The 14,649-nt window shown below is 33.4% G+C and overlaps 1 protein-coding gene across 3 annotated transcripts; it reads right to left on the reverse strand.

The window, feature by feature from the left end:
* Window positions 1–8,546: 8,546 nt before the first annotated feature.
* LOC108755515 lies at window positions 8,547–14,324 on the reverse strand. 3 transcript variants are annotated; one of them, XM_018498565.1, is made up of 7 exons: window positions 14,129–14,324; window positions 13,887–13,993; window positions 12,837–13,226; window positions 11,208–12,185; window positions 10,575–10,705; window positions 9,490–10,505; window positions 8,547–8,795 (listed from the first exon to the last, which is right to left on the reverse strand). In XM_018498565.1, the coding sequence occupies exons 2-7, from the start codon at window positions 13,943–13,945 to the stop codon at window positions 8,583–8,585; spliced, it is 2,787 nt and encodes a 928-aa protein (XP_018354067.1). In that variant the 5' UTR covers window positions 13,946–13,993; window positions 14,129–14,324; the 3' UTR covers window positions 8,547–8,582. The 3 variants fall into 3 exon arrangements, with proteins under 3 accessions (XP_018354067.1, XP_018354066.1, XP_018354065.1); XM_018498564.1 differs by having other exon boundaries at window positions 9,490–10,040; window positions 10,104–10,705; XM_018498563.1 differs by having other exon boundaries at window positions 9,490–10,705.
* Window positions 14,325–14,649: the final 325 nt, after the last annotated feature.

Below are 14,649 nucleotides of genomic sequence, written 5' to 3' on the forward strand. Positions count from 1 at the left end.
GGATCCCTTCCGTTTGAATGATGCGAAGAAAGATCAGTAATTTCGTCAGAGAATTTTTGATACGCTTTTATCCATTTTATTGACAAATTCCTTTCAATTCAAACGATACAGTCGTACCTCATTATCTGGACAGTGAACGTCTTAAAAATGTCCTTTGTAAGATTTCAAAAAGTATCACTTGTAGGTTGATGTAATAATAATGTAATTACTTAGAACGTTAATAATATTAAGTTTTCAAAATTTTAAATTTTCCTATGAATTTCAAAATGCGAATTTTCGAATTTATATGCAGAATGATTTTTAACTAGCCAACGGCGACAACATATGTGATATAGCGTGATGTAGAGAGAAGCTCGAGGGTATTACGTCTGCGATGGTACTCTCAAAACACTAGCTCATATCATATTTCTCAATGAAAATTCAAAACTTTAATTGAATTGTAAGCATAATTTTCGAAATGTCTGAAAATATGAATTTTTTTAGGCTGTTGATAATTAAACGTAATAAAAAAGTGAATGCAAACCTAAAAAAGTTTCGGTAGGTATTCACATATAGCAGAATGCTATTGTTTATCGAACTGCCGACCAAGTTTGTGACTATATTGATTAAAAACTGTACTACTGTATCAAATAAATCAAATATAAACATTATAATTTAACAGTAACTTTTTTACTACTTTATTTATTGTTTTATAATAAAATAAAAAATAAAATATCAAAACATATGTATAGAAAATGTTTGAAAGTTCTACAAAAAATGTTTTTACGCTTTTTTTTTTACAAAAAAAAAAACATTAGCGAATATTACATCTTTTTTGTCAAAATAGTGTAAACCATCATTTACATTTAATAATTTTTTTTTAAACTAATTTAGAAAATCTAGCTACAATTTCTTTTGATGGAAGACTCTTCCACTTATCTTCTAAAATAGTTCAGTTTTGAGAAAAAAGACTTTATGAACATAATCCACACATTTTCTTGAAATTAAACAATATTATATTAATCACAATTGTGCTAAATACAATGCCCATATTCACTTTCAATTTAGAGAAAAATATTGAGTAAAACATGAATCGAACTTTTAAGTTTTTCACTGAAGGATTATAAACTCTATGCAATCTCAAACTTTTACCCAGCATTGTAATTGAATTAGGAGAAATTGCGACAGATTAATTTTCCATAAGGAAAAAGTCGCCATCAATCTCAAAATATCACCATCAATAGCAATCATTTCGATATGATTTCGCACATTCTGTATAACAGCGCGAGCCAACGACGAATTATATTAGAGGCAGAACGGAAATTGTTTGCCGCTTCACGCTGGACCTGTGGAGGGGAATCGAGAAAATCGGCGTGAATCATATAATTGTTTGATGCCAGCGACTGCCGGCCTTAGGTCCTGACACATTCTTGCGAGAGCCCCCGAGAAGACGACCCTTATATTTGTCCGGGAGGAAAGGATCACCACGAAACGCCCTTAACTACGGCGTGCCGTCGACGGTGATGTGTACGCTTACCACCCCCGTAATCTCCGTGACATCAAACATTTTGTACGATCAACCCAATGGGGAAGATGCCGGTCTACATTGACACAATGATAAAGTATGCCGATACCAAGAGCCTTCAAAGAACACATCCTTTCGCGAAATAAATTTTGGGGCGCAGCTCATATTTTCATTGAGAGCTCCCCTACTCTTATTCTTTTATCCCAATTCAATAAGAAAATAGCTCTAAATAAAATTTTAATTAACCAGCTTAAAACCGCCGCTCTTTTTGGTTTTATCTACACTGAAAGAAAATATGGTTGCAATTATACAATAATATAATTTATGTTATAGTTTAGTGTCAAATTTTACACATATAATATATATTTTTTTAAACTATATAAATATAGATATATTAGTATGTGACGGTTTGATAAATTAGGTATCAAAATTATCGCTTTGATTGATTAATTACTGATAATTGGAATTTAGAACTTGAATAATTTAAAACTATTGTTTATTTTCGGTTTATTAAACAGACATATATCTATTGAAATGAAAATGTTCCTTTCAAGACAGCGGACATTTTGTGTCCTCGGACGGAAATTGATCGCATTCGAGACGGAAATTTCTCTTTCGAGATATCCGGACGTTGCCGGTGGGGAAAGGTCCGCGAGACGTGCCTCACCGAAGCTTTCATCGTTATTATCCTCGAGATACTTGTCGTTTAAGAGATCAAAATCAGGATAGAAACGATCAATTTTGGTGCCCCGGATGACAAATATAAAAATTCGAAATCATATTAAATATAATTTCTCTTTTTTGGTAATTTCTTGCACTCGAGAAACTTTTTCTATAAAAATTAAAGTCTATATTTATCAAAAGATATGCCACGAATAAAGTGATATTTAGTATGGAAGAGATAAATAAAAATGCTAAATAAAGAGTAAATTATAAGAGAGCAATGCGTTAGGCATTTTTGATATAGTAACGTCATGATAAATAAAAGACATACTTTTTTAAATGCAATAGTGCCATATATTTTAACCCACCCCTGATTAGAACGATGTTGATGCAGCGATGTGAGTTAGAGAGCGACGGTTGTTTGCCGAGTGGTAAAAGCATCGTTTTCTGTTTGTCCATCTCCTGCTGTTCGATACTTTTGTACACATATTGCACGAACAACGTGCTCCTTCCCACACGACCGATTTCATACCGAAAGTAAAGCCAGAAACACATAAAAAAACGTAAGGCAGTAAGACCTGTAAGCAGTAAGTGAATAGACTAATTATAATAGAAAATGTAAGGCAATATAATCTTACGTCTCTATTGTAATCGGCCGATTCGCTTACTGCTTACTTGCACTTCTCTATGTGTTTCTTTACAATTGAATGAAGTATAACGATGCAAAGCATATATTTTTTTGTCATAATCTATTATTTTAATTAATTAATATTGGGTTGGAACAAAAGTTTGTATAAGTGCTACAAACTTTAAAATTTAAGCAGCTGTAATTTTGTTAAAATGAACAATATTTAAATTTAAAGAAAGGTTTTAAAGTTTCTACCTGCGTTTTAAAATCTCTATTTTCGAAAAATCACTATATTTTTTAAATTTCTATGAGTAATGGTAATTTTTACATATAGAAACTAGAGATGGACAAAATGGGTTTTCGTCTCACTTTGTGGGCTTGCCACGTGTCTAAAAAAAACTTGCGAAAGTATTTTTTTATTTCTAACATGAAAAATTTAAGTTTTTCTTTTAAAATTATTTTTCAAAAATATTCCTAGATTTTTTGTTACTGAGTTGTCGCAAATTATATAAAAGGAACAACTTTGATTACTCACATAATCGCATTAAAAATTATCATACCACAATTAAATACATTAATTTTTAAAAACTGAAACTTTGTTTTATCAAATCCCTGACAAAAATAAAAATTGAAGCGTAAGTCGAATTAAAATGTGTGTAGCATCGTTTGCGCTTCTGTTACTTTCCTCTTACATTCCTCTTACATTTGACTTACGCTCCGATTTTTATTTTCGTCAGAGATGATAAATATAATTGCAATTTTTTTTTAAAGACATGTAGGCATAATATAAATAAAGTAGCGCTATGAATTTTTTTCCGATTCAATAAATTAATATTATATTACACAGATCATTATTTTCGATTAAGAAATTGTTGGAAAGGTTATAAAAATACACAGAAAAAAAAAGTTTTACCAAGTATTAAAAAATTGTATTCTAAAACATGATCATTTCGAATATTGATATACGAAAATATCAAGATATGAATGGGAAATAAAATAAACATTTTTATGTTTAATAAATGTAATTGCAAATATAATGAATTTCATTATTTTCTTAATATTCGTTTACAATGCTTACATGATAACAATAATAATAAAACGCATAAAAATAAAAAAATAATCACTTTTGTGATACAGTTAATGCATAATATAATTGCAATAATCGTAATGCAGTATCTTTTCAACTATAAATATATTAACACTAAAAATAACTACAAAGCATATATAGTTAAATTATGATAATTGCAACTACTTTTCTTCTCTCAATATTAGAAAAATAAGATTAATCTACGAAAATAAAATTAGTAACACGTAGCAGTATAATACAATTAGAATTAATAGTGCAGAGGGCAAGTTTGATGTATTATTTTGTCAGACTGGTGTTAATGCATAATCGTTTCCTGAGGCGAAAATTGCCCTGAACCGACCCTAGAGGATGTATCCGCTCATCACGGGCCTGACCCTTCGGCAACCCCAGTAGGTTGATCATTTTGCTCTAACAATTCGTTGAATGTGTGTACATAGTAAATGTGGAGATAGATCTGACATTTTATCTCTAAGTAGTATATATTGGCAGAAATTTTTTTGTGACTATAATTACATCCTATCATATTTATAATTATTACTGTTATAATATTAATAATAATAATAACGAATAGTGGGGATAGAAATGAAGAATTCTGATTCTCTTGTATCATGCGTTATGTAAAAGTGTGTGTTCCCTGCTTAACACATTCTACACACATTCTACAATAAGCCGTTAGTAATAAAGAAGTCAGAAGCTAGAAATTGACAAATCACAGTCCAGTGTGAAAAGAGTAATTGATTATGATTGATTAATTTCTAGCTTCTGATTTCCAATTTATTATTAATGCCTTATTAAATGTTAGGCAATGTTGATATCCGTAATCCATAAGCACTATGAATAGCTTCCCCGATCACACTTCATTCCCTCGCGTATTGCCATTCTTAAAGTGCTTCCATCACCAAAATGCATTAAACTATAGCACTAAACGTTTTATTACTCTACTATATATGACCGTTGTAACATTTCCAAAGTTTCCATTACCAAACTCTCTTATCAAACTTAATGCAAAATTCAGCCACATACTTCTGCCGTATATATTTTCATAGAAACATCAACCTCATTCACTATGATGACATGTACGAAATGCTTGCTACAGTAAAAGTTTTGGCCGCAGTACAAACTTTTTTGCATAAAACATACTGCATAAGAGAATCAACCAATCAAAATTATTTTTTTCTGTGAAATGGAAGGAAAAGAAGGACTCTGATTGATTGATTCACTTATGTACTATGCGTTATGTGTTATGGAAAAGTCTGTGCCGCGGCCTTCCCACTCACTGTAACAGAATGCTGAAGGCTACGGTGGTCTAACTACAAATTCAGACACATCAATGTACATATATCGTTCATAAACACCTATGCAGATGTGTTGCCACATCTAATAAATACCTCGCGGAAAGAGAAACAGAGGCAGTCTTATCATTTTTCAATTAGCCCTCGTACATTAATTATACATAATATAATATAAAACTTGCATTATTGTCATTCATATAATTGTCAGCACTAAATTTTTCTCTGAAGAAAATTCAGAAGAATTTTTATCCAAGCAAGGAATGTTCTTCTCTTTAGTCTTTCATGTCGTCGTCATAAATTCACAAACAAAAGGAGCATAATTACTTTCCTAACGGAATTGAAAGAGAGAGAGAGAGAGAGAGAGAGAGAGAACGGAGAGACGCACTTCTCAATCCGCAATTCCTTTCCATTCACGATGACGGAGGATCAGCCGCGGGAAAGCACCTTATACTCGGTAGTTCGCGATACCTAATTCCCCGAGAGTTCTTTGATACGCCGTCACGAAGGCCCGTACAAAGGAGAAAATAAGTATCACCTGGTGATAATCTCGAATCCGTGCAATGTGGGACACATATTCTTGCCTGCACTCCGCGATAATTCAACGCGAGCACCGCATTCTCAGTTCTATACATGGAGTCATGGATTGGACGATTAAATTCCGTATCCAAAATCTCGACGATAAGATCCGAAGAAAGATTCACAAGAAAGTGATTGTTACGGCTGCTACTACGAAGATATCCTACTATAAAGTAGGAAAGGAGGAGTCCAAACTCCGTGAGACGAAAGTGGACCTGATTCGTGACTTCTAATTGGGATCGAGGGAGTCCGCTGAAGGGAATAGTTTCTCATGGTTGTAAGTTAATCATAATCATAATTTAAATGAATAAATGTCTAAAAGAGTATAAGTCAAATGTTAATCAATTATAGATACTTCAAATATTGTAATACACTCATTCATTATTAGCTTCAGAATAAACTTTAGACGTTAATCAATATAACTTGTATCCCTTTCTGTTCATTTTAGAATCTAGGGGCTGGTTGTTCCACCTTTTGGTAAATTTTACCTGTTAGGTAAATCTGGTAATCCACGAATGTGATTGGGTAATCTTACTACTCACCCAACAGCTAGGACCTTAACCTAAACACCTCCTTACCTTTTAAGGCTCTGCACCTATCGTAACGCTGCAATCGTAAGCGGTCGTGATTGTAAGAATAGAAGCTACCGTAATTATCTGTCTACATAAAATCGTAAGTATCACAACGCAACTAATAGCGAAACAGGATGTTAGGGCCGAACGTCGTAGGTATCGCTTTTTTAGCATGGAGAATAATGAATTTGAAAAAACGTTACCAAAGATGATGGATTCGACCTCGCAATGCTCGCCGATTTCACCTTATTCTCATTGACTATCGTACCGCTAGACAAGCATCGTAATCGTAAGAGTTGAAATAGAGTCAACTCTTGCGACGAGCTTATGATAGCTGTTACAACAAACGTCAGGGCCATAGCACACACAAAAATTTACAGCAGTAAAACGTAAGCAGTAAATTCAGACCAATCACAGTAGAGTCCGTAAGGCCATAACATAAGCAGTAGCCAATTCAATATGTTAAATTCCTTACTGCTTACGTCTTACTGTCTTAAGTTTTTTTGTGTGCCACGGCCCTTACGATCATTGTAAAGAGCTTACGTAGATGGGCCTTTACGTAGGGTCTACAACAGAAGTCGTAGCGGTCGTAGGGTTTTAAGTCGCGGAAAATTAACCAATCACAGTCGAATGTAAGAAGGAATTTGCAAGTTGATAAGCCAATGCAAAGAATAAGATCACAAAATTAAAACTTTATCGACGGTATAAAACTCGTAGATTAAAATTATATTATATAGAATAAATTGCGATGCTCCAAACGTTAAGATGAAAGCTTGCCTCATAAGTTAAAATAATGGTGGAGTCATTGAAAAAGATAAAAAAACCAAATTATTAGAACATTGTGTGGAATTTTTTATAGAGATGATTGAGAGGAAAGAGAATGGCAGCAATTCTAAACGTTGTTTTCCATACGTGTCACGTATGGAACAATACGCGGATTTCAGCCGCTTCCCGCAATATCCCGTATCTCTCCACTGTCAAACTCGCTTGTCCAGGCTGATGCGGAATTGCCCATTTCCGAGATATCAAACGCAGACTCCGTCCCGAGACAAAGTCCCGGGATGCGTCTTTTTGATCGCGTCCGCTTTCTCTCGCGACGCTCGTTTATCCGGACATTTCCTCTCGTTTTCCAGCTGGACCGTTTACGTAAGAGAAGAGAGACCTCTCTGACAGTCGCGGATGGACGGTTGTGCGAAACGACTCCGTTCGCTCGTTTATGTATTTCCGCTCGGGTGGCTCGCACGGGTCTTCGCCGCGTCGCATCGTGCCGCGCACGTTTCCAATCCCCATTTCAAAGGAAACCGCAACGCGGAAACGGTCAGTATCGTCTAATGATGTGGTCGAACTGCTCTCGACGAACGTGTCGAGACGAGCTGCGATGAACTGGTACCAGATTGTCGTGCTCGTAAGTTTATCATCGTGCTATATCGATCGAAGGAACAATGGATTTATTGTTTAATAATACGATTGAATTGCATTCTACTGTTAATTCATATACCTACTGATAAAGATTGCTACGTTGATGCTCGATATTTATTTAAATTATTAACATTTTATCGAGAAATACGATTATCCACGGTAAAAAAAGTCTATAAATAATTAAATATAAGTATATGTACCTAATTGTACACAAAGTATGTTTTCTGTCCCTTGTGTATAGGAATCTGTTCGTATATACATATACAGGAGAAATAACAAGAATTGGAAAATAATTAAAAAAGTAATTTTTGAAAATTATGAAATTTGAGAAAAAAATTTCCTGTAATAGTATATAAAATTACATATGCAATTATATTTTTTAAAGAAAACAATGCAAAAAGTATTCTTTTAATTATTTTTCAATTATTTCTCTTCTTATTTTTCCTATGTATATCGATAGAAATTATAGAAGAAAAAGAAAATATAAATACGTACTTACATGGACATATTTTATATATTATATAATTACATATATTTATATATTTGATTATATATAGACTTTTCTTTACGATAGTCTAACGATAAAATAACCCTAGAATAACGATTTTATTTAAAGTATCGTTGAGTATAATATTCATGTTTATGTGAACAATTAAAATTAATATTATTATTATTATCAGTAATAATAAACGTAATTATAATTATTCTTATCATTACTTACGAGAGATAAACGAGTTAGGAAATAGTCAAACGTCAATGTTTACTGAATGGAATTATACAATAATAATATAAACAAATACGCGGTTTTGGCCAATTATTGTTTTTGTCAATTATTATAGGTTCATATTTGAATTGAATTTGAACGTTGACAGACACGTTGACGTTTCGACTCATGATCTTCAATTTCGGAATCCGATAAAGATAAGAGTGACGGCGTGGAGATACTGATGATTCTTTCGTCTTCGGTGGACGACTGAGATGAGTCGAAGAAGTCGCAGCAAGTGTCGTAGAGGTTTCTGCTAAATTTGTAAGCACGCGACAGGATGTCTTGAGTCTAGGGCAAACGTTATCGCGAATTACATTAAAGGCGTGCACTTACAAATCCTGATCACATTTATTTAAACACGCACGGATTTATCAATATATTTTAAAATAATCGAAAATGATAACTATTTTTCAACATAAATAAATACAACTTTTATTTTTATTTCTGTGTATCTAAAGCATAGAGTATTCTCTTTTGTGACCTGAGCTTGACCTGACCTCAACGACGCCGTCCAAGGTCAAATAAATGATATTTTCTTATGTCCCTCCGAATCATACTCTTCTGTTTAAAACAGTTTTCTGTATTTACTATAGTTTTCGAAAAAACTTATTGTATTATTTAAAATGGGACACTCTATATATGTATATATATATATATATATATATATATATATGTACATATATGTGTGTGTGTGTGTGCGTGTATATATATATATATACATATATATCAATCAACGCCTGAAAATTAGATAATTAGACAAATACGTAATATGTTGCGTGTGCCACTATTTCAATTAATTACAACAAAGATGGTCATATACATTGTATAAATCTGATCTTTGATAGCTAATAAATCGTAAAATATAAAGTCTACTAATAATATTACGAAAGACTATAATTTGAAAAATTAGAAAATCAGTGATTATGGTACAACAAAATTACAGTAAAAAATTTCTCTACAAAATTTATACGTGAATACATACGTAACGCGTGCCTCTCGCTCTCAGCTTCATTTTCGCCCTTCTCTCGCAAAGTATCAGATTCTTCGTAAGGTCTTTCACAACGTCGTTCACCTTCCGATCGAGCGTGTCATTGGTATGACTACTATCCGAGCCGGAATCAACGACGGTCGACGGTCCATCGAGTGTCTCGGTGCGGCGTTTCTTTTCAAACTTCGATTTGTCGGCGTAAATGGATTTCTCGTTCGGATAAAGATCGATTAGGGACGAGCTGAATACACCCGAGTCTATCGAACCGATGTACCTCGACGACTTCGACGTCTCAAACGTGGAATCGGCCGTATACTGTTTCCTAGTTCGCCATTCCTTCTCTCTGCTCTCCTCAATAGAAGGATGTTCCCAATTACAAATTCTATTCTTCGCGACACTCTCGCGATCTTCAACGCATATCTCAAACGTGTCGTCCGACTTGTTTACCATTTCAGCTAAAGATTTATTCGGAGTGATGTACTGCGCGGATGGATCGTAACGCGAGATATATTCGAAGCTGGAACACGAACAATCGAAACTGGAGTCTAAGTTCGAGAGCGAATAATTATTCAGACTGAAGTTCGAACCGCGATGCGACTCAATCATACTATCGTCAGCCACGACACCGAGCTCGTCCTCGTTCTCCGTTAACGAAACCAGACTCGGAATTTGCGTGCAGGAGAAGTACTTGGAAAGGGCAGAGTTCTTGTTCGAGCACTCGCTCATAGCACCAACTGACATTGAGCTGTGAATTTGTATCTCGGTCGGCTCGAGATTCGTCGCGACGATCGGCGTAGATTTGGATTTTTCGATTATTGTCACTGAGGACACATCGTTGACGTTGTCACGATCAAAATCACTGGTTTTCCGGGAAACAGTGAAAAAATCCTCCGTGTCGCTCCTCTCGCCTGGAGGATCATCGAAGTCTCTGTCGATCCTTCTCTTGATGTCTTCCAGAATAGCCATCTCACCTATCTTCTCCTCAAAGGTCTTCTGATAATATCTCGATTCTTTGAAATCGACAGAACTTTGAGCAAAATCTTTCTTGTGCTTATCGTTATTTGAGATTGTAAAATTACTTTTCAGATAAACTTTATCGAAGGATTCATTTTTGATAGAGAATTCATGAAGCTCCTCGTTCTCGTTCTTGATTACGTCTAGATCGAGGGACAGTTGTTTGATAAAATGACATTTCGCCTTCGTCTTGTTCCTACACAGTTGAGAAATTTTTTATTGTATTAAATTCTACACATTTATTCGTCCCAAACGGTCCAATCAAATTTTTGTGTTAATTTAACAAAAGATAAACATGCCAGCGTGTAACACAAACTTTATATGAAAATTAATACAAAAAAAATGTAACATTTGGATTCAAATTTAGAAACAAATTTTGGAAGTATATTTCTTCCAATAAATAATAAAACTAACATTTATAATATGTCAAATTAACACATACATTTATTTTTTATTCGTGTATCTAAGAATTACGTTTTAAAACTACATTACTTTTATGATATTTGTTCACTTATAAATTGCGTTGTTTTTAATGACTAAGAAGTTTTAAATATTAATTTAACACAAACCTATTTAAATAAATCATATTAAATAAATCATATTAAATCTAATCATATTAAATTAACACTCGGGGGCAATCTTAAAAGTTCAACTCTAAAATTTTAACAAGGACCGGTTTTAACACAAATACTTTTTACTGTATAGAAATCCTGTTTGAAGAATAAACTGTCTCCATCGCTCGGACAATGTCACGTCCGAAAAAATCGTTTGGCTTTCTCGAAGAAGAAATATCGTCCTTTGCAGAGAAGACTGTTTCATTATTAAGGTTATTAACGTGCAAAATCTCGGACACATTTTCACTTGTGTCACTTTTCAATTCTCCGATGATCCTTTTAATGTTCATCAGACTATTCTTGTCTTTCGACGTATTTTTTTCTCTTACAATTGTTGACTTGTTTTCGACGCCACTCCAATTTACTTTCGTGTCGTCGGATATCGATGAAAAGTATTCATCGCAATTCTCCAGATTATTTCGCGAGCTCTCGCTACTGCAGCAGGTATCCCGTAGCGTTGCCGTTATCTCCTCTATCTGTCGATTCACGGCCGTGAATTTATTGATATACTCGGCGCGCTTGTTCTCCAGAACTCGAACGCGCAGCCACGGCTCATCGTGGTGGCTTTGTCTGCTTGAATTATGCGAACCAATGCGAAAATCCGTGACAATTCGCGGCTCGTTATTGCAATGTTTCCGATGAGAGATTCTTTCAGTAGCCTGCTTCGATTTTCTCTTAATTTTTCTTCGTCGCAAATTCTTTTTGTTCGAGGTTTGAATTTGCGCGTCTCTAGTCATACGAGAACCATCACAATTATGATCTGTTCTCACAGAAGAGTCCTTAGAGTCATCAGGTATAAAAGAGTGATCGTCAATGGCACGATCATTCCGCGAAATGTCTGATGTGTTTGTTTTCTCTTCAACATGTTTGTATAATTCACTATGACGATAATTATGATTACTCTCCTGGGTTTGATTATATTTACGGATGATCTCCATCGATTCTGTACAATCGACTATCATTGCCTGCCGATCTGTATGCGCTTTAAAAGACATTGCATCTATTAATAAGCTTGTCGTTGGAGCTGACTGTGTGACCCAATATTTGCATGTGATCATAGGTCTGAAATTATTACGAAAATATGGTTCTTCCATTTTCCAATGTGAAAATAATGGCGTTTAACGATAAAATTGTACAGTTTATAATGTAATATAAGTCAAAATCTTTTTGGTAATAGGATTACTTTTAGATATATAACTTATACAATAACAGCTATGTTTGCAACGATTAAAATATGTATAAAATCGATGCTTTTTCTTGAAACACTTGAAATATATTATATATACATATGTTGTCGAGCAAAATTTGAAATTACATAGATGTAAAGTTAATATTTAAGAATATTCTCCAGTAAAACACTACTTAAAAGTTCAATTTGCGCTTCACTAATATTTTTTTTTTAATTTGAATACAAATAGGTATTATATTTAGTACAGTTGTGATTGACATAACATTATACTTGTATTTAATTTCGAGGAAATAAACTACGATCATAAAATCTTTTTTTTTTTTTTCTTCAAAACAGGACTAGAGACTATTTTATAGAAAAATGATTGAAAGAGAGTCCTGTTAGAAAAAATAAACTAACCAAATAAATTAACTTGCAGTTTATCTAACGGCGGTATATCTAAATCTAATTATATTTGAAAATATTTTGTTTCCTCTATTTTCAAGTGTCAAATTGATATGAAATTCATCAAGAAATGTTACTACCTGCGATCAATAATAAAACGTTTCTTCAAGTTCTTTATCGTGTCACACGAGCTGGAGAGATAATCGTTGTCGCTCAAATTTCTTGCGCCACAATGCAAACCGATGGAATAGATCTTTGGGACTTCCGGGACCAAATTTCTTTTATCATGTCGTAGTACCGTGTCACATTTGTTGTTACAATTACATGGATTATCATCAAGATACATCATCAAGAATTCTGGACGCCAGTTTCGACGCATTCGAATGTATGATAGAGAATCGCCAGAACACCAAAAAAGACTTTTCAGCTGCTCAATCGCAAGTGATGCCGATATTCGCGCTATTTTGAGCCTCTTACGCGGCGATTTACGTTGTCGATGCTGCGCGTCTTGAGAGAAACCATTCTCGCGTCTGCGAGATAATGCAGCTTTTATAATTAATTACTGATCGCGAAGATGCGTTACAATTTTTTGAATCTCGAGATCTGTGGTCTTATTACAAGTCCATGTCACTATGCATTAAAGATTGAAAATTGCGAAATAGAAATTGGAACGACAACAAAATTTTAAATTTAAAATTATTTGACTGATAGAATTATAATCGTCAATTCGAAACTTTTAATCTCTCATGCGTAGAGTGATATAGACTTTGGAAGATTAAAGCGCTAAATGCATAAAACGTTAAGGTTTTAGATTTTTAGTTTTTTGGATTCAGAATTAATGTAAATATAGTAGATGGATAATAAAGTAGATGGATAATATAAATAGAATTAATCCAGTATTAATAATAGATATATAGATGTTTTAAACATTTGTATCCGCACATTTGTAAACGCGTAAATTTTTAAATATTGTGATCTTTGGATCCTCAAATTGTTAGATTTCTAGATCAGTAGAACTATGAGCTTTCTCATTTGTAATATATATATTTTATATATATTTATATAATAAAATATGTATTTTATATATACGTATAATAAACATAACATCTTTGAATTTTTGTCTAATTTCTTAAATCAATTAGTCTTCAACAGTTAGCATTTACGACTAATTAGAACATTGATAAACTTACATACGTACGACGTTGAAGAGATTCGAAGAATATTCACTTTTAATATCCCCAAAATTCATGATAGTAGAGTCACAAATGTATGCGATCTTTATGACTTGTTTCCGTCACTAAAAGATATAATAATACTTCAAATATCAGAAATAAAATCAAAAATACAGATTCGATACAAACGCGATTACTTATTACTTATTACATTTTTGGAAATATACTAAAATAAGAAAATCTAATAAAACTGTAATAACCTATTCATGAGCTTTATTTAATTTTATCTACAATTTTATCTACATCTTCTCAAACGTAACACAATTTGATGTCACTTTAGATATCATTATAATTCGACGATCGATGTAAAGATATGTTTGGAGTTTTTAATCGTCGTAAATACATACAAGGTAATTCGATTTGACATATCAGTAGGTTAGTTTTTACACAAACACGAGATCGTTGCACGAAAGTTAGCGTTTCCCATACCTATCGACCGTCCATTCATTTGTCCCTACACGAATTTCGTGATACTGAGTTTTGGAATGAGATTTGGTGAAGGGACGTAAAAGGGAAACTGCGCAAGTTGACAAAATTACGCTTGTTACGTTTAAATATGCGTAATATACTATTTATATACGCATATTTCTTTTCAATATGCGTAGGTTAAGTGTTGTAAATAACTATCTAAAAGAGGCATTGATGTATTTAAAAAAAAAATATGATAAAGAATTCAATTTTTCGCATTTTTTGCTCGCTGTTGTATAAAAGAAAATATAAT

Source organism: Trachymyrmex septentrionalis, unplaced genomic scaffold (assembly GCF_001594115.1).
Source record: "Trachymyrmex septentrionalis isolate Tsep2-gDNA-1 unplaced genomic scaffold, Tsep1.0 scaffold88, whole genome shotgun sequence".
NCBI lineage: Eukaryota > Metazoa > Arthropoda > Insecta > Hymenoptera > Formicidae > Trachymyrmex > Trachymyrmex septentrionalis.